The 24271-nt window shown below is 31.8% G+C and overlaps 1 protein-coding gene across 1 annotated transcript in view; it reads right to left on the reverse strand.

The window, feature by feature from the left end:
* The window catches only part of LOC125833860 (uncharacterized), an 89192-nt gene that overhangs the window by 18090 nt on the left and 46831 nt on the right, over positions 1-24271 (reverse strand). Inside the window, 2 exon segments of the mRNA XM_049513022.1 lie at positions 19196-19668; positions 19671-19701. Of these exon segments, the coding sequence (XP_049368979.1) occupies positions 19196-19668; positions 19671-19701 (504 nt within the window).

Here is a 24271-nt window from a genome sequence, read left to right on the forward strand (position 1 = left end):
TTTACATTGTCAATATAGAAAAGTTTATGGTTATTGAAGTGAGTTGAAAATACTGAAGTATTAGGTTAAAATTTCTTTGAACAAAAGAAATTAATTAGGTGATTTCTTTTCATATATTCAAACATTGATAGCCAAAGTTATCTGATACCTATGCTTGTGGAAGATAAAAAGTACCGTGTAGAATTAGTTGATCAAGTGTTGACTCACGGGGCAATACTATGACTTGGTTCCATCAACATAATTATTGTACTACTCTCCAGAACAAATGAAAGAAGAAGATGAAGGTACTAGTAGAAGGGGCCACTAGGCCTTATCACCAAAGGTAGTAGTTGAATGTTGAGTTCTCATTCTTTAACCAGATGTCTCGTGTTCGAGTAAGTTGTCTTTGGCAAAGAAGGGTAGATCTTATTCTTATCATCAAAGATTTTGATGAAATGATAAGTAGAAGTTCTCGCTTTCTTTAATCAGATGTGTCGAGTTCAAGTAAGTTCCCTTTAGTAGGAAGTATTTTACGCGCTCCAAATTGGAAGGCGCAAATTCAAATACATATTCTGGTGCACACATACATATATTGCTGCTACCAGCAATTAAAGGAATTAACAAAAACTTTAAACCTTAATGTTATCAAGTTTCTGCTATTCAACAGAGAAAACTGTAGAGCACATGATGTTCACAACTCCACAATAACCTAAACAAAGTTTAAGTCCTTGTTTTGATCAACAACTTGTTGTTTTATGGTGATTTAGTATCTACTATTGGTACTTGTGTTTATCCATCTTCTGCGTAGTAATCAAACTCACAAAAGCCAACAAATTCCAGAGTAAGAGAAGTCGTAAATTGAAGGAAATGATAGAATCTCACTGTAATGACCCTAAAGGTCATTTTTGGAAATTTTCATAAAATGACCGTTTTACCCCTCCTGATAGTTGCCCCGAGTCCTAATTGTTGTATTTTCGAAGTTGGTTTGAAGGAAAATTGATGAAAAGTTGAGTTTTTGGAAAGTTGAGTTTTTAAGAGTTAAAGTTTGGTTAAAAGTGCTATTTCGAGTCATTTGGAGTTTCGAGACTCGAATTGGATTTCCGTCGATTCCAACAGTTTTAGAATGTCGAAACGGGTCTATGAGAATTTACGGAGTCGAATTTGGAGTTAAAACAAAGATTTGAGGTTCTAAGTTGCTAAAATTGTGAAATTTTGATCAAGAGTTGACTTTGGTCAACAAACGAGGTTTCGGTGCTCGAAATGGAATTCCGAGGGCACCGTTGGATTCAGGGGGTGATTCTAAGTCTAGAATGAGTCATGGTTGAATTTTTAGAGGCCCCGAGTGCGTTTCGAGTTTTTGAGCCTAAAGTTAGTTTCTTGACGCCTTATCGGATACCGGGTCAAGGAGACCTCGAATTCAAATTCCGACGATTTCATTGAGTCCGAAATGTCATTTTCAAGCTAGTAGCATATTTGGTTTGTGTTCGGGAAGTACCAAATGAGTTTTGGGTGAGCTTTTAAGCTTCTTGGATGCTTTGACACTATTTCAGCAAATTGTGGCAACTAAAGGGTTCATTATTAGTTTTAAAGGTCGAAAAACTATTCCGAAGGTTCTGAAATTTTGATCATGAATTATAGGACTTATCTGCAAATTTTGGTGCATTTTCACTAACCCGAGATTGGACTTTTATCGCAAATAAGAAATAATTGTTTACCGAGTAGAAATGATATTTGACTGGGCAAACGAGCATGAAATTGAGCTCCGATTGAACAAGCAGGTCCGTATCATTATTTAAGACATTTACAAAAAAGAATCGGGTCATTTCACTATCGTATGAGGAAATTACGACCTTTTTAGTGAAAGATTAATTGTTGTTTTTCTGGTGCATAACAGCCATATACTGTTATAAAAATATCAGACTGTGTTCATTTAGTATTTTGAGCATATCGGGAGTTCTAGAGATCGGAATGGAGTGATTCTTACGGGTTTCTTATTGAATTAATATGAGGGTTAGTATTCAATCTTCAATTCGACATTTTCTCATAATTTCTTTATCTGGTTTTTTTCTTTTCCCTATCCGTAAATCTCTTGGGAAAAATTGGGATTTTATCGATTTGGACTCCCTTTTTGATGAAAAAGGTATATTTATGATCCTTATGTTATGGGTAAACTGATTTTAACATAAAATTATTGATTCATCAATTATTTTCATCATATTAACCGCGTACAATTTGGACTTTCCCGGTAAAGTTAAAGTTTGATAAATTGAGAATTTCAAGGTCGATCTTAACTCCGTTTTTGATGAAATTTCATATTTGAACTTATCTAAGCATGGGTAAGATGTTTTTCAAGAGATATTTCATTTTCGAGTCGGGGTATCGGATCCGAATATTTTAGGCTTCTTCAAGAACGTGGATTTTCCTTCAAATTGAGTTTGTGAATTGATTTCAACTCTGTTTTCAAATTGGTTTTCACCATTAGCTTCCAAATACTTTAAGGAGCATTTTACATCAAAAATTTCCAGATTTGGGTATCGTTTTCCGGTATGAGACTTTTGGACCGTTTTGCCCTTTTTCCCTAAATTTCTTGATTTTAGTGTCATTGGACTCAAATTGTGATTGTGAATAATTATTTGAATAGATTATCGTGATCCGGATTATACTCGGAAAGGAAAGGGCTCAAGTCAAGTAACTTTTGGAGTTCGTTTTAAGGCAAGTGGCTTCCAAACTTTGTAAAACTCTTAGACTACGCATGACTACTTTCCTAATTGTGTTGGGGAGTAATGGGGATTGAGGATGGGTTTTATTTGTTGATTGAAATTGTTGTAAATGAAAGATGGGCAATAAAACGAGCTAAATGTGTTATATGTGACTTGAATTTGTTGAATAAGTCATGTGATAACTAATATTGCGGGGATAGAAGAGCATGAGTAGGCTATGATTGATACAGACATTGATGTTGAGACAGATGATGTGTAATACTATGATGTGGTCGTGATATGGTTGTGATGTTGAGACAGATGATGTGTAATACTATGATGTGTAATACTATGATGTGGTCGTGATACGGTTGTGATTGAGACAGGTGATGTGTAATACTATGATGTGGCCGTGATATGGTTGTGATTGAGACAGGTGATGTGTAATACTATGATGTGGTTGTGATTGAGACATGTGATGTGTAATACTATGATGTGGTCGTGATATGGTCGTGATTGAGACAGATGATGTGTAATACTATTATGTGATCGTGATATGATTGTGATTGATGACATGTGCATATTCATTATTCATCCTATGTGTGAACTATCTGTTGCATGAGTTCTGAGACACTGATATGAGGATGGATGGATATGAGACACAGTTGAGACTAGCTCCGGCTAGAGATATATGAGATGGACTAGCTCCAGCTAGCGATTTGGATGCCGATAGGATCTGGTTCCAGCGGTGATACATGGTCCATGTGTGGCCCCCATGGGTTCTGATTTGAGTATTCAGCGCGGACTGATTACGTCAACAGATGTGTATCGTAGGACAGACATGCATCACGACTACATGACATCATTATTGCATTTTATATCGCATTTGCCTTATCTTTGTCTGTGATGTGTGGATTGTATCGATTTACCCTTCTTATGTGGAATTTGATCTACTTGCTCTTATTTGTTGATCTGAGGTTGATGAGGATATATTGTTGGTTCTGGCTGTTGAATATGATCTGTTTAGTATAGGTTGGTTGGTTTGCTGCTAGATTGAAGTTTCGGTGGTTCGGTTGGGATTGAAAGGAGTTGTTTGTAGCTGCTAGTTTTGCTTAGTTTAGAGTTACTTGCGAGTACCTGTGATTTTCGGTACTCACCCTTGCTTCTACACAATTGTGTAGGTTGACAGCTCTCTCAGATTCGGCTTAGTATTTTCTTTAGCAGATTGAGCTTCGGGACATACTCGAGAGGTAGCGGTTCATTCTAGACGTGCCCTTGAGTTATCTTTACTTTCAGTTTTGTTCTATTCGAGAACTATACTCTGAGACTTGTATATTTTTATTCGAATTCTGTATTTAGAGGTTTGTACATGTGAAACCAAATTTTGGGTAGTGTTGAGTCTTAATTAAAGTCTTCCGCTTATTTATTATCTTTTATTCTCGTATTTCTACTTCTCTATCGTTGTGGTTGGGTTAGGCTGACGTGTCCGGTGGGAAATGGACACGTGCCATCACATCCGGATTTGGGGTGTGACACTCACACATCTGTGTGGCATTTCAAATAAGAATTTAACTTGTATATACCGACAATGTAAACAACTCCTACATTATCAGTGTCTTTTATTGTCAAGTACAAATCAATGCTACTGATATAGTAATGTGGATGCTTAACACTCTCCGCACGCCAAAAGTTTGGTTTCTCAAGCATTGGTAACACAACATCGTATCCCTATTATGTTTTTATCTCAATAATATTAAAGAGCTTTCGGATCCAATACTGAGCCAAAATACAATATAACATTCGCATAACAAGCAATAAGATAACTTTTATAGGCTTTCTTCTGACGCTATGTATATGCTTCGATTAAATATGGATGAACAAGCTTCTCCAAAAAAGTGTTCATTAAAATCTTTCAGAATGACAAAGAATGCAAGACGTCATGAGAAAATAAAGCTACATATTAGCTATTAAATTTAATGAAAGAAGAATTCAGAACCACTTGTGGATTCAAAAAATTTAATGTTTATAGAATCCTACAGTGGCCGTAAGTCTATGTATAATTATCATAAGTGTGTTCAACTATTTTCTAGAAATTACTAATACATATACAAAGTCTCTTGGAAAAAATGTTATTACCTCCATCGCGAGCATCTTACTCTAAAGTGGCACTAGCGCTTGACTAATAAGATATTAAGAGGGGCCTGACAACATGAAGTCTATACTAATTAGAGTTAGTTAATATAGTGGGCAATGGATGCATTGTTTTGGCTCTTCTTGTAATAGAGTTATTACTTGTAGTGAAATTAAGAGGTTAAAATCCTGTGGGTGTAGTTGAAGTCTGTATTCACTCATTGCTTGATATTAGTGAAAACAATTGAAAATCTCATGTGACAGTTCGTGGTTTTATTCCCTTGAGCAATGAGGTTTCCACGTAAAAACTCCTTGTCGTTACTGTTCAAGTGAGTCTTATTTGCATTCTAGTTTATTGTTAACCTGGTACTATAGCACAGTGGACTAGCACATCTCAACAGAAAGAAATGCCCCAGCTTGGGCAGCTTGCGAATTAAGCTCCAGCTTTTCCAACAGAGGAAATACGGTCATGATTCCTTCTCCTTTTCTGATCACTTCTTCCATTGATTGGCAATCTGTTATCCATAGTCTCTCGAGATTCAGAGCACCTCTGGCCACTGATGGCCAAATCAAGATAGGCTAAGCAAATTGAAAAAAAAAAAAAACTAAATGTTTGATCACTAATTGATGCGTTCTAGGAGTTAAAATGTTTAGTTTAGGTCCTATGTGTTCTTTTGTTAAGCTATGTTGCTTGGACTCTCGAATATGGGTCCAAATATTTTAGGGGATAATTGATCCCTTTCCATTTTCATAAAAAATGTCACGTGGTAATTTAAAGTGACGTGACAATTCCATTTGGCATTTAAATAAAGGGAAAATGAGCTGGATATTTCCAACGTATCAACTAACGCCCATAAGGGCATATTTATGCAAAAAGTTGGACGGCGAAGGCACGAGTGAGACAAACTTTAAACTGGGGGTATATCTAGACCTTTTCGAATAGTTTAGGGGTATATTTGACCCTTTTTCCTTTAATATAAATGACACGTGATAATTAAAAATGACGTGGCAATTCCAACTGGCCAACTAACGCCCATAAGGGCATATCTAGACGAAAAGCTGGATGGGGAGGGCATGAGTGAGCCAAACTTTAAACTGGGGTTATATTTAGACCTTTTCGAATAGTTTAGGGGCATATTTGACCCTTTTAAAAAAGCCACTAGTCTCTGGGCACGTGTTTTGCACCTGAATCCCATATTATTCAATATAAACTTTTAAAAATAACATAAATAATAACAAAATGTGTGATGAATAACACAATTTTTTTAACAAAAAAAAACACAAGCTTGAAATAAATAAGAATTGATCTATTTATTGTATACTCACGTCCACAAACAACTAACAAACACAAATATAATGAGCGCATGAAATAAACGAAAAACTAAAATATAATATGGTGATGAAAACATTATGCATGGTGAGAGGAAGCAGAAACGAATACAAATTAAACTTGCTCAAAATAACTTGTTTCTCTACATTTATAAATAACTATTACAAATATTTATTCAACAAAAGTAAGGAAGGTAGTGATAAGAAAATGAGTACCGTCTATAAATATTTATATTTCTCTCTTCAATTAATTCATCACCTAAACAGTTTATGCCCCTTGCAAGATAAATTATTTGACAAATCAAACAAAATTTTAGTTTTAAAAGTCTGAAATTAAATGGACATATACCCAACCGATATCCAAAGAGAACTACTTAAGAGCTATATGTTTCCCGATATCCAAAGAGAACTACTTAAGAGCTATGAGTGAAGTACAAAGAAAGTCTTGCGTGAGGCAAACATCCACAAAATATGTTGATGACATTCTCATAATATAGTCTTTAATTTTATAATGAAGATAATTTTTATAAATTGTACTATCAAGATTTTTAAATAAATGCATAGTAGAGTTATGCTCAGACATGCATAAAACTCCTCTCTTATTGTGTATTATCGTTGATCAATTTAAACGATGTTGGCCTACATCCAATACAATGCTTTGATTTTTCCTTCAATACTACAAAATGATATAATATGATCACTATAAAGAGGACCAAAATAGTCTCACATTAAAAAAAATACGACTTATTAATAATCTTAGCTCAAATTAGTAGTTAAATTAAAAAGTCTCGATTAAGACGTGAGACTTGCAAGTTATAGCATATTGTGAATGCTAATTATGATTAAACTCATATGTACTTCAATTGTAATTTATGTGATATCGATTTGATTAAGGTTAAATTTTTTTCTAATTATAGACATATAAATCAACTTAAAAATAAAATGTCACATAAGTAGAATAAAGAAAATATTAAAATTACACATTTATTCCATAAATTCAACCCTTAAATAATAAACCGTCCGCAAGCAAAGTCTAAACTTATCCAAAAGAAAAAAAAGGAATAGTATTACTTTTGCCTGAGAAGATACGCCAAACAAGAAATAAATAGTAGTAGGTTCTTATGGAGTCAAAATGAAAAGAATAAAAAAGAATAAAATGATAAAATTTCTGATGGTGTGGTTTGGGCTTTTATAAAGAACTAGTTTTGACGCACGTGCGTGGCACGTGAAAATCAAACCATGTACCACACTATTTTTAAAAATAATATGAATATTGCTAAATAAAAAATTAGTCATTCTTTAAATCTCTTAGTTACACCTCTTAAATAAACTTTCTACTCCCTTCCCCATAGTGCATTACTTTTTTATTATTGTTTTGTAGGTGTTCTTACTTTTAATATAATATAATATTGATATCAAATATAGAAGATATACTAAATTGGATGTTTTAGTTGGAGTATTAGATTAATTTAACACTCATGTTATGGAGTGTTTTAATTTCACTGAACTTTGAGATTGTCAACATTTGTAAATCAAACATGAGGTTTTAAGAAGAGAAGAATAGAAAACATAAAAAACTGTAGTTTAAAAATGTGAGGAAACCCCTCCATTTATAGTTTAAAATGTGTAGTATTAGTATGTGCATATTGTTTCTTATCATAAAAATATAGAAGATATACTAAATTGTGTGTTTTAAGAATAATAATAATAATAAAAAATTTAAATGTAGTTTAAAAATTTGATGAAGGCCCTCTTTTTACAGCCAACAAAGGGTAGTGTATGAAAAATTGCTCGTGGTGCCTTATAAAAAAGAAGTCACAACCCTTCAGAAAGGTCAGAACTCATCGGAAAAGTCATAACTCTTTGTAAAAGTCGCAATCCTTCGAAAATGTCACAACTCTTCGGAAAAGTCGCAACCCTATAGAAAAGTCACAACTCATCAGAAAAGTTATAACTCTTCAAAAATGTCACAACCCTTCAATGTGAAAAGTTGTATGCCTTTAATATAATATAATACACATAAATAAATATAATACAATATAAAATATAGAAGATATACTTCATTTGGTGTTTTAAGTTGGGGGTATTATAATAATTTAACATATTAATTCATTCTTTTAAGGTAGTATAGATTAAAAAAAAAAGATAGATATAGATTGGTCTAATTTTAATTTTATATGAAAATTTTAAAAATAAAGAAGACTTTTAATTTAAGGATCATATGTAGAATATATAAAAATGTCTTTTAACTTTGTAGTCTTAAAGATGCGTCCTCACCCCCAAAGGATAAAAGAACATTCTATATAAAACTGAATAAAATAAAAGTACAACAAATAAATTGAAAATGAAAGAGTGCTTATTAAATGTAGTTTGGATTCTTCAAAAAAGTTATTGATCAAATACTCTTTCTCCAACAGTTCGAGACTTTTCAGATTCTGAACACCAAGTTGTAGTTTGTGCAACGAACAAGCATTGAACTTCTTGTCAAGGAAGAGTTGCTGCAAAAGTATATTTTATGGCTATGAAAATGAGTGTGTATATTAATTATCATGATACTCTTCTCGTTTGAAGTTGGGTTATTTCATTCTCCTTTTTTCATCATTTTTTATTGATCTATCTAATTTACCCACAAAAATATATATTGTAATTGCATAATCGAACAACTCTCACAATCTTTCTTGTTTAAGTAGAAGAATAGAAAACTTACAAAATTCGTAGTTTAAAAGTGTGAGAAACCTTCTCTATTTATAGACAACAAAGGATAGTATGAAAAAGGTGCTTATCACGTCTTTTCAAATAAGTCACAATCCTTCAGAAAAATCACAACTTTTCGAAAATGTCATAACTCATCAAAAAAGTCACAACTCTATAAAAAAAAAGACACAACCTTTCGGAAAAGTCATTACCCATCAATGTGAAAATGTGTCTGCATTTAATATAATATAGTGTATATAAATATAATATTAAATATAGAATATATAATGAGTTGGGTGTCTTAAGTTGGGGCTATTATAGTAATTTAACATTAAAGTTAGGGAGTTCGTGCTTTTAAGGTAGTATAGATATAGATTAGAATAGAATATGAAAAGGCTATACAAAATATATCTTATGGAACCTCAAAAGACTAAACAAATAAATATTGAAATAAGAAGAGGTACTAAATTAAAGAGGTGGCATCTGAATAGCTTACAATAACTACTGCAAATAAATAATTGTTACTATTTTTGTATAGATGAATTTGGTCTAAAATGCAGTATAATTAATTGTTACTCCTTAAATTCTACCTATTTTGATTAGAGTTAGGAAGAGATAATTCTTGTAATTGGTTAATAAAAAACTCTTATTACTAATGGTAATATTTAATAGAGCATATGTTAACAATTTTGTACAGAATATTGTATTAGTAGAGTTTTAGTGAAAGGGTAAAATAGTCAATTTAATATAATTAATAGGATATTGATTTGATGTAGGGGTAAAATGGTAATTCAACTAAGATTGATTTGATGTAGGGGTAAAATTGATGATTGATGTGTATTCCTTCATTTAATATTAAGAAAATATCATAAACCCAATAAATCATTACAGAAAAAATTATAAAAAAATTATTATTTATTTAACTATATATTTTATTAATGATATTATTGTAGTAACTCAACTTTATAGGGTTATTTTGGTATTTCAACTTTTAACTTTTTTTTGTTCCCACTTATATTAATACTAGTTCTGAGAACGTGCCTTGCACGTTTGACCTTTATTATTATATAAAATTTATATAGGCCTAACTTATGTATAGAAACGTGTGTAATATCAACCCAATTAACTTAAATAAAGTAATAATAATTTATACATGTCATCATATGCATACAAAATGAAAAAGGTTAAACAAAGCAATTTATTAATCTGAATAAGAAAGACTATCCGATAAATTAAAAATATCATAAGAAAGTCTAGTGGACTAATATTTTATGTCCAATTTATAAAGGAAGAAACTATGTATGCCGTGATAGAATTATTAGCATCCCAAGAATAATTCATAATCAAGCATAATAATAAGTTAATAGATGGTTAAGAGAGGCGACATATGAGAAATATCATTGGAATCCTTACAAGTCACATTGAAGATGAGTTTAGAAGTAGAAGAGGAGGGGGAGAACATCAATGGATCTAGTCTTGCATGATACACTGATCTGGCTATTTATAAAATTCTAAAATCTTATTGTTGGAAGTTAAAAAGAACTTTAAAACATTGAATTGGTATAGAAAAATGACAAGTCATTCTAGAATATTGAAATAAGTGGCAGTACCAAGGAAATTAATTCATCCGTATGTATACTCAAATACATATTAATTATATTACTGCAAAACTTAATATGATAATCTTAATTAATGATAGAGTATTTAATAAATTAGATATTTTATAACATTTTAATTTAATGTAGGGGAAAAATAACAATTTAACTTTTTCCTAAATTTCTTCCCACTTTTAATAATATATATGATGATATTATTATTATTATTAATGAAAAATTGGCTTTTCAAATTCCTCAGGCATTTTACTATTTCATTAAAAAAAAAGTAGATTTCTAGCATCCCATAATATTTATATTTAATGTATAAACTAATTTTTCAAATTCTTCAGGCATTTTACTATTTCATTAAAAAAGAAAGTAGATGTTTAGCATCCATAATATTTATATTTAATATATAATAAACTAATAATATATGATTAAAAAAGAAAGTAGATTTTTAGCATCCCATAATATTTATATTAAATATATAATAACTAATAATAAATGATTTAAAAAAAAAGTTTTAATATAGAAATAAAATGGTATTTCAACTTTACACTTTGGAGCTTCCACTTTTAGTAATATATGAATATGAATGAATATATGAATGATGATGATATGATATTTTTAATTAGCCAAACATATATAAAAAAAATGTATATGATCTCGTTTCATATCTAAAATAAGTTTTTTAGTATCTCAAATACATTAGTATTATTTTTCCATTTGGACTGAGTCTAGAGCAGTAGAGATAATTTTTGAAAGGCACATCACATTTTTTAAATTAAAAAATTACAATTATATATTTTTTTAATAAAATAGATATAAATTTATTAATGAAAATGATAAATATGCACCATATAGTAGACGGTAAATGTATATATGCACCAATATTATTAACAAGAGGTATATTTGCTCAAAATCGTAAAGTTGAGCAGTATATTTGTCTATTTTCCCTTAATTCAATGAATAATTTGGGTTTCACTCGTCTGCTTGTAAAATTCATCATAGATGTCCCATTTTTCTGCAAATATAAAAAATAAACGAAAATGGTCTAAAATGCCGTTATTGTTACTTAATAAGTCAAAAATGTCATTTTTCAAATAAATATATCATTTATATTCTTTTTGAACACATTATTTTCTGAATGATATTTTTTTATTAGCAAATGTTTATCCTACTTCAATTCGAAAAAAATAATATTAAAAATATTTCTTATTTTATTATAAATATCAAAATAAAAATCAATGGTTGATTTACTATGATCTTATATATAAGACATATAAGAAATAAAGAAATAATAAAATACTTTAAAAATGGTGACTGGTTTTCTTAGTTACTGGGAAGTAGAAGTGTAAAAATGGTGGAAATGGAGAGTTTGGTATGAATGAAATATCAGAGAGTGGAAATGGAGAATTTGGTATGTAAATGAAATATGAGAGAGCGGAAATGGAGAATTTGGTATGAAGATGAAATATGAGAGTGGAAAGGGGGAATTTGGTATGTAAATGAAATATGAGAGCGGAAGTGGAGAATTGGTATGTAAATGAAATATGAGAGCGGAAGTGGAGAATTGGTATGAAAATCAAAGAGTAGCAATGTTGGAGAATTTGGTTGGTTTCTTCCAAGTAATATATTCACTGAAATTTAGGTTTTCAGAATAAGCAGAGTGGGGTCAAAATGATAACATTACTTACATTTTAAAGTCTAATAATTCCATATAGTATACTTGTTCAGATAAATTAAGAACAAGTTTGTTGTTCACCTAACTTGTAAATTTTATATTCTCAACTACCTCTCTTGCTTGCTTTTATGACCATTAAAGCACTTTCCTTTTAAATTAACTTAATTTTCTCCTCCAATGAAATCGTTGCAGTTTGAACACTACCCATGTGACTGCTTCAATAGATTGGCAATATATAAAGACTAAAGTGAGATTAGGGACCAGCTAAAAGTAATTAACAAGTCTTAAAGTAGTAGTAATGGCAGACATAGAAAGAAGAAAAAAGGGGAAAGTAATGGTTAGCATTTGGTATTTTCCATCCCAATGAATAACGCTCTCAAATTTATTGAAGTGAATTATCACTTGCTGGATTAGTACAGTAATTTGATCCCCAAATCTCGCGAGATCCCTGTCCCTTTGAGGACATCCAATAAATTTGGAACGATTCAGAAATATAGTTTATCATTTTTAGACATATATACTAGGACACTGCTTATATGCAAAACAATTGAATGAAAACACAGAGGCAGACAAAAAGATACACAATCAATTTAACAGAAAGCGTATGGGAAAAATAGTTAACCATTTATCGAACTGCTAGAAATTAATATTATCCATTAAAACTTCAGCACAGAATATTAGTAAGTCTACTACTATTGCGGAGTGAAGGAATGTTGTGAATCAAGTCGACTTTGTACGGGACGATGTGTTAGGAATTATGATTGAGACTGACTTATATGGAATTATTGGGCCGAGTAAAATATTAGAGAGTTTTATTTGCGATCCAGGCCTAATTATCAATTGTGCTGATGTGACACTTCAACTACCCAAGTTGGTTGTGTTTGTACACACTCGCCCACCACGTGTATAAACGTTATTTTTTAATTAAAATTTATTTTTTTTTTTAAAATAATATTTTTTTCTTAATTTTTTTAAAAAATTAAATAATTCAATTTTTTTTTAAATTATCTTATTTTTTTTTAATCTTGTATTTAAATTAATTAATACACATTGTTTTTTACCTTGTATCGAAACTTTTTTTTTACCTACATTCATTGTTTTTTCTCTTTTATTTTTCTATTGATTTTATTTTCTTTGTCTTTTGTTTTGATTTGATTTCAAATGTCTTATATTTAAAATAAGTTAATTTTGAACGGATATAAAAAAAAAGTGAAGAAAATCAAATAAACATAAAAAAATTTAAACGCTAAAATTAAAGGACACTTTTAAATTATTTTTTTTAAAAAAAAAATACACATAATTTTTTAAAAATAATTAAAAGAAAAAAGATAATAAATTAATTAGAAAAAAAGTTTAATGTGAAAAGAAATTAAAATAAATATTTTATAAAGAAAGAAATAAAAATAATTAAATATATATAAGTTTTATTGTCAATGAATATGTGTACTAACTAATTATAAAGTTCTCCAATTCCTTTAAAACTAGAAAAAAAAATATTAATGAAATAGAGTGTGTGATTCTGTGACAACACTCTCTTTTATCCTTTTTTAACCAAATATAGTACAGTAGAATTTTAGTTTGGCTAAATAAAGCTATTTACTTCTAGTGAAAAGACTAATTAAGTCTTTAGTGGCTTACATTTTCGAATGAGTCTAAATTATGCACACTGATCATCGAGATATTACTATAATATGTAACTTTTCATTCAAAACAAAATAGAATTGAGAAAATACATCAACATATTGCAATGAACTCAAGTTAATATACAAAGTCTCTGGGTAAAAACTATTGCGCTCACATAAACTCATAGGTTACAATATCATAGATCCGCCTCTGTCTGTTACCTCCATCAGAATAGGTATCAGATGATGTTCAAGCAAACTTACACATTTGAACTATTTCATCGAGTACTTATTTATTACCTTCCTAGGTTTGGAGTCACAGACATTAGCTTCTGTACTCACTAGATTCGGCTTCATTGCCATCACTAGTTTTTTGTTCCTACAGGAAACAGAGAATGCAAAAGAACAAACATGACTAGCTTAGTAAGTACAATATTTACTTGAAAGAAAATGAGGAGTATCTCAGAAGTGAATTACCATAAAAATATGCTTGCACTCAGAAGCAATATATAAATAGCCACATCACGGACCACATCAGGCATTTTAACATAATTTCTGTTTGAACCTTGGGATAACAAGAAACGATCTTTCAAAGTTTCTAACAGAAGACACATCCTATTTCTTGCATGTTCAAAATTTTCAATTTCTGAAAAGATGCCAAGCCCCATTCCTTTTCTTAGTAATTGTTCAGGCAAGATATCACTATCTTCCTCGAAGAAGGAACAAAGCAAAAAGAGGTACTTGGCTTCATCACTTTCTAAGTGATTATAGCATACCTTCAGAGGTTGATGCACATTTTCAATCACTCCCGGAATATTTCTTGGTGCAGATCTTTGTAATTCTACAAGGGTTCCCTCCCATGAAGGCCTGTTGTTAAACTTTAGTGCTCTTGCAACTGTAACAATTGCAATCGGCAGCCCTTTGCATTCTTTCGCAACCTCTTTTGTTATGTCATGAAGAGAAGGATCATCAACTGAATTACCGACTTTCTGCCTGAAAAGGATCCATGCTTCCTCTTTAGATAAGTTTCCAGCTTCCATGATCTTATGAGCCTCCATAGCCTGACAAACATCTCGGCGACGCGTTGTGAATGTCACTTTCATCGATGGTACTTCAAGTTTGGACTTGCAACGATAGAAACAGCCTCTTTCAACCTCAGCTCTACGTCGCAATGTAGTAAATGAGATGCCCAACATTATTGATCATGAAATTTGAGCATTTTTCCACAACTTTAGATAGGAAATCCATAGCTATGATCTCCTTTGTTACCAGTTGAGTACCTTTTCTCTACTCTGAATTCTAAACTCTGCTACTTGTTTTTATTAGTAACTGGGAAGTATAATCCTTTTTTTTATTGACAAAAATTCCTTATAGCTAGTTGATCTCAACTACCAATTCAGATATTGAATCAAAAGATTATACACTTTTTCATCAATACTGATGGAAAAAAAGAAGGTAAGAGAATTCTGAGTAGCACAAATTCGAGGTGTAGTTGTTGCAAAAATAATAGGAAGTATAAATTGAAGAAGAAGATGACTTTGAGGCGTGTAATCACTTTGTTTAAAGAGATATTGCGCATATACATATTGGGATAAATACAAACAATTCTCTTCAAGGATACAACAAAGCCCTTGGATATACTTGTAGAATTTTCTTAGGCTACTTCTAGAGAGTCTTTATATTTATAGAACTTAAAAGAGAGTCATGTTCTTTCATGAACATATGACTTTTCATAACAGTCATGTATTTTTATGAACAAATGTGTTTGTTAAATATAAGACCTTTATATATTACAAAGTATCCAACAGTAGTCTCCCATTAGTATTCGCACTTTAGACTTCTACCTTATAAAAGGCCATTTTTCTGTCTGTGTGATGAGTATGATGATGAGAAATCTGAAACTGCGAAACATGTACAAATATAAGAAGAGAGATGGCGCTTAGTTCATGCGCTCATGCAAGTGTGTTTAGCATTTAAATGGCGAATTCTACATAGGACATTTACGACTATGTAATGATTATGTCAAACGGAATATCTCATCTATCTTATGATGTATCTTGAAACTCGCCTCTTACTTTTGGAGACAATACACATGTGATCGATTATATGCAACTCTTGCTGAATTTCAGTTTCAAGTATGCAAAGATGCACACTTTCAACCGGACATTTACCTTCTGTTAAGCTATGTTGCTCGGATTCTTGAGAAAAATGTTGCCAGTATCCTCCAAAATGCTCTACTTTCAAAGGATCCTCTTTTGAAGAGTCAGAGCAACAGAGCCAATTTGGTAATTGTTGTAACTCAATGAATCATCTCTCATTTCTCTCTCAGGTATAGAGCAGTAACAAGTGCATATTATCGAGCTGCAGTTGGCGCAATGCTAGTCTACGACTTAACAAAACGCCAATCATTCGATCATATGGCTAGATGGCTGGAGGAACTAAGAGGTCACGCGGACAAGAACATAGTTATAATGCTCATCGCGAACAAATGTGATCTAGGAAGCCTTCGATCTGTACCAGTTGAAGATGCTCAAGAATTCGCAGAAAGGGAGAATCTTTTCTTTATGGAAACATCAGCTCTTCAATCCACAAACATCTAGGTGCATTCATGACAGTTTTAACAGAAATTTATAAAATCATTAACAAGAATACGCTCATTGCAGCTCCGGGAGTTGATTATGGGAAGTCGCAATCTTTGAAGGGAACCAGGATTATTGTTCCTGGCCAGGATTCGGATTCTGGTGGGAATAGTGGTGGTTGCTGCATGTCGTCATGATTTTTTATTGAATTCTGGAGGTCTTTTTATTTATCCGAAATCATAATATTACTGGGAATGTTTATGTTTTATGTAGAATAGGGAATTATTGTTGATGATGAAGTTGATTTAGATAGTTTGATTAGCTATTTGTGTATACAGTTCATTAAGTTGTTCACTGGGGCATCAGGGGCGGAGCTACAACCCTGTCTATGGGTTCTGACATGTATTTGTGTTCAAGAATTCACTTAATACGTATAAACAATTTATCCATAATCTACTATGCTTGCTTTACTAGAATACATCACTGATAGACTCAAAATCCTAGCTTCGTTAAAGTTACAAACACACTAGTCTGGTGAACGAGAATGATAAAAAGAGCTTGTAAGCAGAGGCGGAGCCAGAATTTGATGTTTGTGGGTTCGAAATTTTAAAACAGAACAACGTATTAATCTAACAGAACAACCATTAAATTACAAACATATAACCACTATCATTATAATTGCACTCGACAAGTTGTTATGTTTTGAAAACGGTAAATGATGTATCATTAGCTGCATTTTCAAATACTTCATTTGTTAATATAAAAATTTAAGTTATTTAATTCAAAGCACTAAAATATTATTCCGTAAAAGGTAGATAAGTGTTATTTTGAACATTTTTTTCAATAATCTCAATATTATTTTAAGTTAAATTAAAACTATTAAATTCACCATTAATATTTTTGGGACCTAAAGCAAAGGTATGTATTACCTGCTTCCGTTTGAGCCTCTCTTGCGTTGAAAGTTGAAGTTTTGGGAAGCAAACAATAATTTAATTATTATAATCAATTATTAATATGTGAAACAACCCTAAAGTCAAAGATTAAAAATAAAATTTTTGAATAAATTGTTATACAATGTAAAGACAAATAAAAAATAAAAGAGAAAAGGGAGAGCCGAGGAGGAACTAAGAAGAGTACATAGTACTTACCAGGCAGAGGTCCGAATTCCGACAACAAGTAGTAGCAATGAAATTGACAATAAAAGTTAGAGACCTAACATTTTTGCAAATTAGGGTTTAAGGATCTATTGAATGTTTGAAAAGAAATTAATAGTGAGATGTTTTAGAGTATGACACTACTTTTTTACAATTATTTTCAATCATCAATTTTCTATTTTATTGAATCAAAGAATTTAGAAGAAAAAAAAAGAATTTAACCAGGAGCATATTCTTAAGCAAATTAAAAAAATCAGGAAAAATTGAATTAAAGGAAGGTAAAAATAGGCATAAGACATATTATTAAGCCAAAATAGAATAATTTGTTTTTCATTTAATTGAAAAAAAGCCAAAATAGAAAAAATTCAGTTGTTCAAGTGGGGCTCGAACCCAGAATCAAAGCCTTTGCTGACTATGTGTCTACCACTGCGTCATTCACGTTTCTTTGATATGGGTTATCACGCAGCATCAAATTATATTTGTACTTGATTTTTTAGTATGAATATAGGGTCTACGCAAAAGCTAGTGGGTTCGTCCGAACCCCCCCAATAACACTGTAGCTCTGCCCCTGCTTGTAAGAGACATTATCCGCAAGGATCTAGGTCTAGGGAGCTCAAGCACATCTAGGGTTGATAATAAAATTAGATGGGCCACGATTGTACGCCTGGAAGAAAGCAACATTGAAGGTTACAAGGTAAAATCGATACAATTATGCCTAACCAACAGAAATGAAAGGCAACAGAGTTTTCATTTCAAGATTAAACACAGTGAACACCTTTTACAAACTTCAATCTTGTTGAACAGTTAATGTTAGTGTAGTCAACCACGATAAGGATTCCAGATCCCTCGAGGTGGAGTAACTACAATGTTCTACTCTCACGATATGTAGTTCCTCCAATCGAACTAGTCTTGATAAGACCACTGGTGAAATAGTACTCAATGCTTATTCAAAAACTCGAACATAATTAGATTGGTTCAATTTTCCTTTCTCCACTAGCACCTCCTTTAACTGAGAATCTCTGATGCTGAAAATTACCAAATTGAGAAGTTTGCCAATAATAGATATGTCATCCAACCATAAATTACTTAGACATAGCGTCCTCAGATTTGTCAACCTCTGAATGAATGCTGGAAAAGGCGGAATGGTTTATTCATTCCAACAAAAAAATCATCCTGTAATGTGATCAATCTTACAAAACAACGTAGAATGCAAGATGACATGAGAAAATAAATCTACATATTAGCTGGTAAATATAATGAAAGAAGAATATAGAACCACAGGCGTATTCCAAATTTAAAGTTTACAGAATCCTACGGCGACCTCAAGTTTAAATCACAATCAACTATTTTGTAGATATTACTAATACATATACAAGATCTATGGGCAATAGTTAGTGGGTTGACATGAACCGATAGGTTACAATAATGTAGATCCGCCTCTGCTTGTTACCTCCATCACAAGCATATGTAATAGGTGATTCGAGGTTTTACTTGCATTATTTCATTGAGTACTCACTACCTTCCTAGTTTTGGCCATGACTAGGTTCAGCTTTGTTGCCATCACTATCTTTTTGTTTCTGCAGGAAACAGAGAATGCAAAAGAAGAGAGAGATGACTAGCTTATTAAGTAAAAGAAAGTTGATGAACTATGTAAAATGGAAAGAGAGAAGTAGAACCTAATTAGAATATCATGTAGCAATTACTTATATAGCTAGCGGAATAACACATACCTTGTTATTAAACCTCTGCTGAATCGATTTATTCAAATCAACTACTTTCACCTCCTCAAAATCAATTTTCACCCTTATGAGAATCGGTGTACTCACAGATATTCCCTGTTGGATAAACGTCTTCATTTCAGGGCAGTGCCTAATCCTCACTACTCTGAGCGTTGGAAATTCAAGAGCATGTTCTGTCAGAAAGAAATGCCCCAGCTTAGGCAGATCGGTAAGATCCAGCTGTTCCAATCGGGGAAATAAGGTCATGATTCTCTCTCCTTGTTGTTCCTCTTTTGTGATCACTTCCTCCATTGATTCACAAGAAATTATATCTAGTTTTTTGAGATTCAGAAGACCTTTGGCCACTGATGGAAACATCAAGTTTCTCAATTTTCCACAATTCTGTACAATCAATGTTTTAAGTTTGGTGAAGTAGTCAGTTGGAAGTTGGTGAGAGCATAGAGCACTTATGCTGTTAACCCCCCGATGTGTAGCCTTTCCAAGTTGGGACAAGAAACCTGCGAGCTTTGAAGTATCAAACTTTGTTGCAGATACAGTTGGAGCTATTGGAACAAAACACTAGGCTAAAAGTGCTTACACACATTTTCAAATAAATATATTATTTATTTTCTTTTTGAACACATTCTTTTCCTAATGATATTTTTTTATTAGCAAATGTTTATCGTACTTCAATTGAAAAAAAATAACACTAAAAATATTTCTTATTTTATTATAAATATCAAAATAAAAATTAATGGTTGATTTACTAGTTCTGCAAAATGTTCATTGCACGTTTATTCTTTACTGTCATACAAATTTGTAGAGGTCTAATTTAACGTTGATTGATCAATTACATTATTCTTTTGTATATGTTGTTATGTGCAAATATAACAATGTCAATTAATTCTTTTTCATTTAATTTTGGTTATTTGTCGGCAAAATAAAAAATGTTAAAAAATATAAAACTAATTAAGATAATATAGCATATAGTATGTGATATAGTGATGAACTCTTGCTCTAAATTTAAGAAATGGACGAGACATATATAACAAAATTAATAAAGACAAAGAATAGATATATATTTACCATGTTAATTAGGGAAAAAATGACCAATAAATTGATTTTACATAAATGTATAAGAATTATAAGATGATGAAACACAAAAGTGAAGTGGACTAATATTTTCTGTTCACTTTATATAAGAGATCATCACCAAAAATCTATTAAAAGACGAAAATAATTACAACCCAAAAAACTTATCATAAAATACAAAACCAGTAAATAAAGTGCAAATATATACACATAAAAAGAAGGATATTTTAAGGAACATTAGTAAAAAAAACACAAATAATGATACAATCCACCTTGAAAGAAGTTTCATCATATAAATCAAAAAATAATTAACAATAGTTAAACATAAATTATGTAATTGTTTTCGGCATGTTCCTCATACTCAAATAAAGGTATTTTCAAAATCGAAAGAAGGACCATAATATGTTTTGCCTCCAACATTCTCACGATGAAGCAATATAATTCTTAAACCCAAAATTCAATATTGTTTTGTAAATGAAATCCAAAAGTAGGAAATGGGGCATGATTACATGATGATGAAAAGCTTGTAGAAGTTGCATAAGTTGTGAATACAAAACTAATAGGATGATTGTTACTTTGAGTTTTATAGATCATTTGACTATGTGATTGAATGGTATAAATTTTTCTGTCCAAATTATAGAATCCTATAAAGTATATGAGAAGGCATGATATTAATTCCATGGAAGATGAGAGGAATTAAACATTTTAATTGAACTAATTGTAGGTAGTAATTAAGAAATTGAAATTTTCAATAAAAGTGGGAATATGGAATAACTTTCTACAATCAGATTCAATGTATATTGTTTAGAAGTCTATTAATTTAATTTTAAAAGTTAATGAATTAAATTATATGCTCTATCTTTTTTATATTTATTTTAATAGTAATTGACCTTTCAAATTTCCATGTGACTTTTCATATATATATAAACTTTTGAACTTTTAAATTAAGAGTAATTAAGACTATATAATAAATTAGAAATTTATTTACTAATATTTAATTAATTAGATTATGATTTAGTGCAGGGGCAAAATAGTAATCTAACTTTTGCCTAAAATTCTTCCCACTTATAGTATAATATATATGATGATACTATCCATTTAAAGGGTGCATTTTTAATAGTTAAAGTAATTTTAAAATAAAGAAAACATGAATAGAGTACTTAAAAGTAATATCTTTTAATAGGAATAAGATTTGTTTAAAAAGAAAAGAAATAATATGTTTATACTGAAAAAAATATTTTTGACTCAGTTAGTAACAAGAGAAACATTTCCAGAACAAACTACCAACAGAAAGAACATTTTTGGACCAAAGTATTGAGGACAAAATCATTTTGGACTAAACTATAAATTGAGGTCATTTTTTTTATCATTTCACGTAATTTAAGGCATTATCGACCTTTTTTCAAAAAATAAATTACAATATAGCTGCCAAAAAAAAAAAAAGGTCTTAAAACTTGTTCTTACTTTTTTCTTCTTTTCCATATCTATTTATTTTCACACTAAAAAAATGAAATAAGAATATGAAACTCAAATAATGATAAGTTAATAGATCTATAAGGGAGATATTTAAAACTTAAATTAACCGTTGAATTAAAAAAGTCGCAAAAATTCACATCAAATATAGCCTTATATGGATTTTTTAAATAACAAATTAAAAAATTAAGTTTTCACTTGTTAGACAAAAAGGATAGATCTAAGCAATAGAGTTTGTTTAAGTAAATATCTTTAATGCTCAAGTAAAAGATAGTAACATTTTGGTGATAAGAAGCAAACCTTTTCATCAAAAAGAGGATTTGAGTCATTGATGGTAGTAGGCCTGAAATTCTGGAACTCAGGTAGTACATTCAAGATCATTCTTTGTAACAGAGGGAACTCAATGCGCTCAACATTGTCACTGCAAATGTGAGTCAGGCAATCCAGAGATTGAAGGCTGAACTTATATAAATTGGGGAACTTGATTACTTCATGTGTTGTCTTCAATAAATGTGTCACTAAATCACAATCAAAGAGGCGGAGAAATTTAACGTTCTGAAATTCATTCAGCTGCAACTCAATCAGCACATTATTAGAGCCATTTCCCCTTGAATAAACGAATTCGCTCTCCTTCACTAGGTGGCAGATCCAATCACCCAATGGGGCAGTCTCCGTGACCTCTAAAGCAATAATCTTGTCGTAATCATCAATGGTTGAAATTCCCAAGTAAGGTCCACCCATTTTAAGAGTGAACCGTGTCAACTTGGAGGGAAGGCCAAGGTTACTATAGATCACATCACTCAAATCTTTTACTTCCGCAATATGTAGTTCCTCCAATTGAGCTAGTTTTGATAAGACCCCTGCTGAAATCCTTTTAAGTGCTCTTTTCTCATTCCAAAACTCTAACCTAATTAGCTTGGTCAACTTTCCTATCTCCTTTGGTAGCTCATCTAACTCACAATCTCTTATGCTCAGAATTTCTAATTCGACAAGTTCCCCAATAAAGGATATGTCATCCAACCTTAAATCACTCAGACACAGAGTCCTCAGACTTGACAACCTCTTAATGGATGTTGGAAAACGCAGAATGGACTCCACAAATCTGTATCCCCTCAGGCTCAAGACATTGAGGTTACTCATTTCATCAAAAAAATCGTCCTGTAGTTTGAATGGATCTTCAAAACAGAGTTGCAACATTAAAAGCTTCAAGTTTGGGCAAATTATTGGGCTAGGAAGCTCCTCAAATTTATTTGCAACAATTGACATGTGACTGTATTGCTTGTAAGAGTCTTTTCTTGGGAATTCTTCTGAGTTCACATCATGACTTACCATAAATATATGCTCTCTCTCGGACGCAATATATTTAGCCACATCACGGACCACATCATGCATTTTGACATGGTTTTTTTTTAAACCTTGGGACAACAAAAAACCATCTTCCAATGTTTCTAACAGAGAATACACCTTATCTCTTGCTTGTTGTAAATTTTTGATTCCTGGAAAGATGTGAAGCCCCATTCCATATTTAACCAATACTTCAATCCAAATATCACTATCTTCCTCGAACAAGGAACAAAGCAAAAAGAGGTATTTGACTTCATTACTTCCCAAGTAATCATAGCTTAGCCTCAGAGGTTTATACAACTCTTTGGGCACTTCAGGGATACTTACTGTTATTGCACCACGTAATTCTTCAAGGGCACAGTCCCACGAACGCTTATTTTTATGCTTTTTTAGTGCTCCTGCAACTGTAATAATTGCAAGCGGCAGCCCCTTGCATTCATTGGCAACCTCTTTTGCTATGCCTTGAAGAGATGAATCATCGACAAAATCACCGACTTTCTGCCTGAAAAGGAACCATGCTTCCTCTTCAGATAACATTCCAACTTCCATGATCTTCTGAGCTCCCATTGCTTCACAAACAGATCGGAAACGCGTTGTGAATGTCACTTTGCACTGATGGTTGGGGTTGCTACCGCTGGGAATTCCAAGTTTCTCTATACCCCGAAGAGCCTCCCAAACATCATCCAAGATTATAAGGGTGTGGCTGTTCTGATCCATTAACCTTGTACGCAGCCGATCTCCATGACTCCACAAATCATCCCCTTCTAATGTCAGCCCGAGTCCTCCTGCAATTTGATCCTGAAGTGTTTTCAAGTCTGGTTGTTGACTGACAGTTACCATGACGACATCTTTGAACAACCCTTGTTGTTTCGCCTTTTGTCTGATTTTCTCAGCGAGTGTTGTTTTACCAACACCACCCAGACCACATATCCCAATCATAGTGACCTCTTCATCTCTCAAAGCTGCCATGACCTCTTCCTCTTTCAATTTTCTGGAGGCCAACTCCTCACTATTGTTACTATATATAGCCTCACTTTGAACTGGACGATCAAAGGAGATTACATCGCCTTCAGTTTGAAGTTTAGTCAACTCCAGTGTAATTTTCTTAGCTCTCCTGCTGAGGGAGTAACGTGACTTCAAGTTTGGACACCAACCATAAAAGCAACCCCTTTCAACCTC

Source organism: Solanum verrucosum, unplaced genomic scaffold (genome assembly GCF_900185275.1).
Source record: "Solanum verrucosum unplaced genomic scaffold, falcon-dt-bn FXZP01000285.1, whole genome shotgun sequence".
In the NCBI taxonomy this organism is placed as follows: domain Eukaryota; kingdom Viridiplantae; phylum Streptophyta; class Magnoliopsida; order Solanales; family Solanaceae; genus Solanum; species Solanum verrucosum.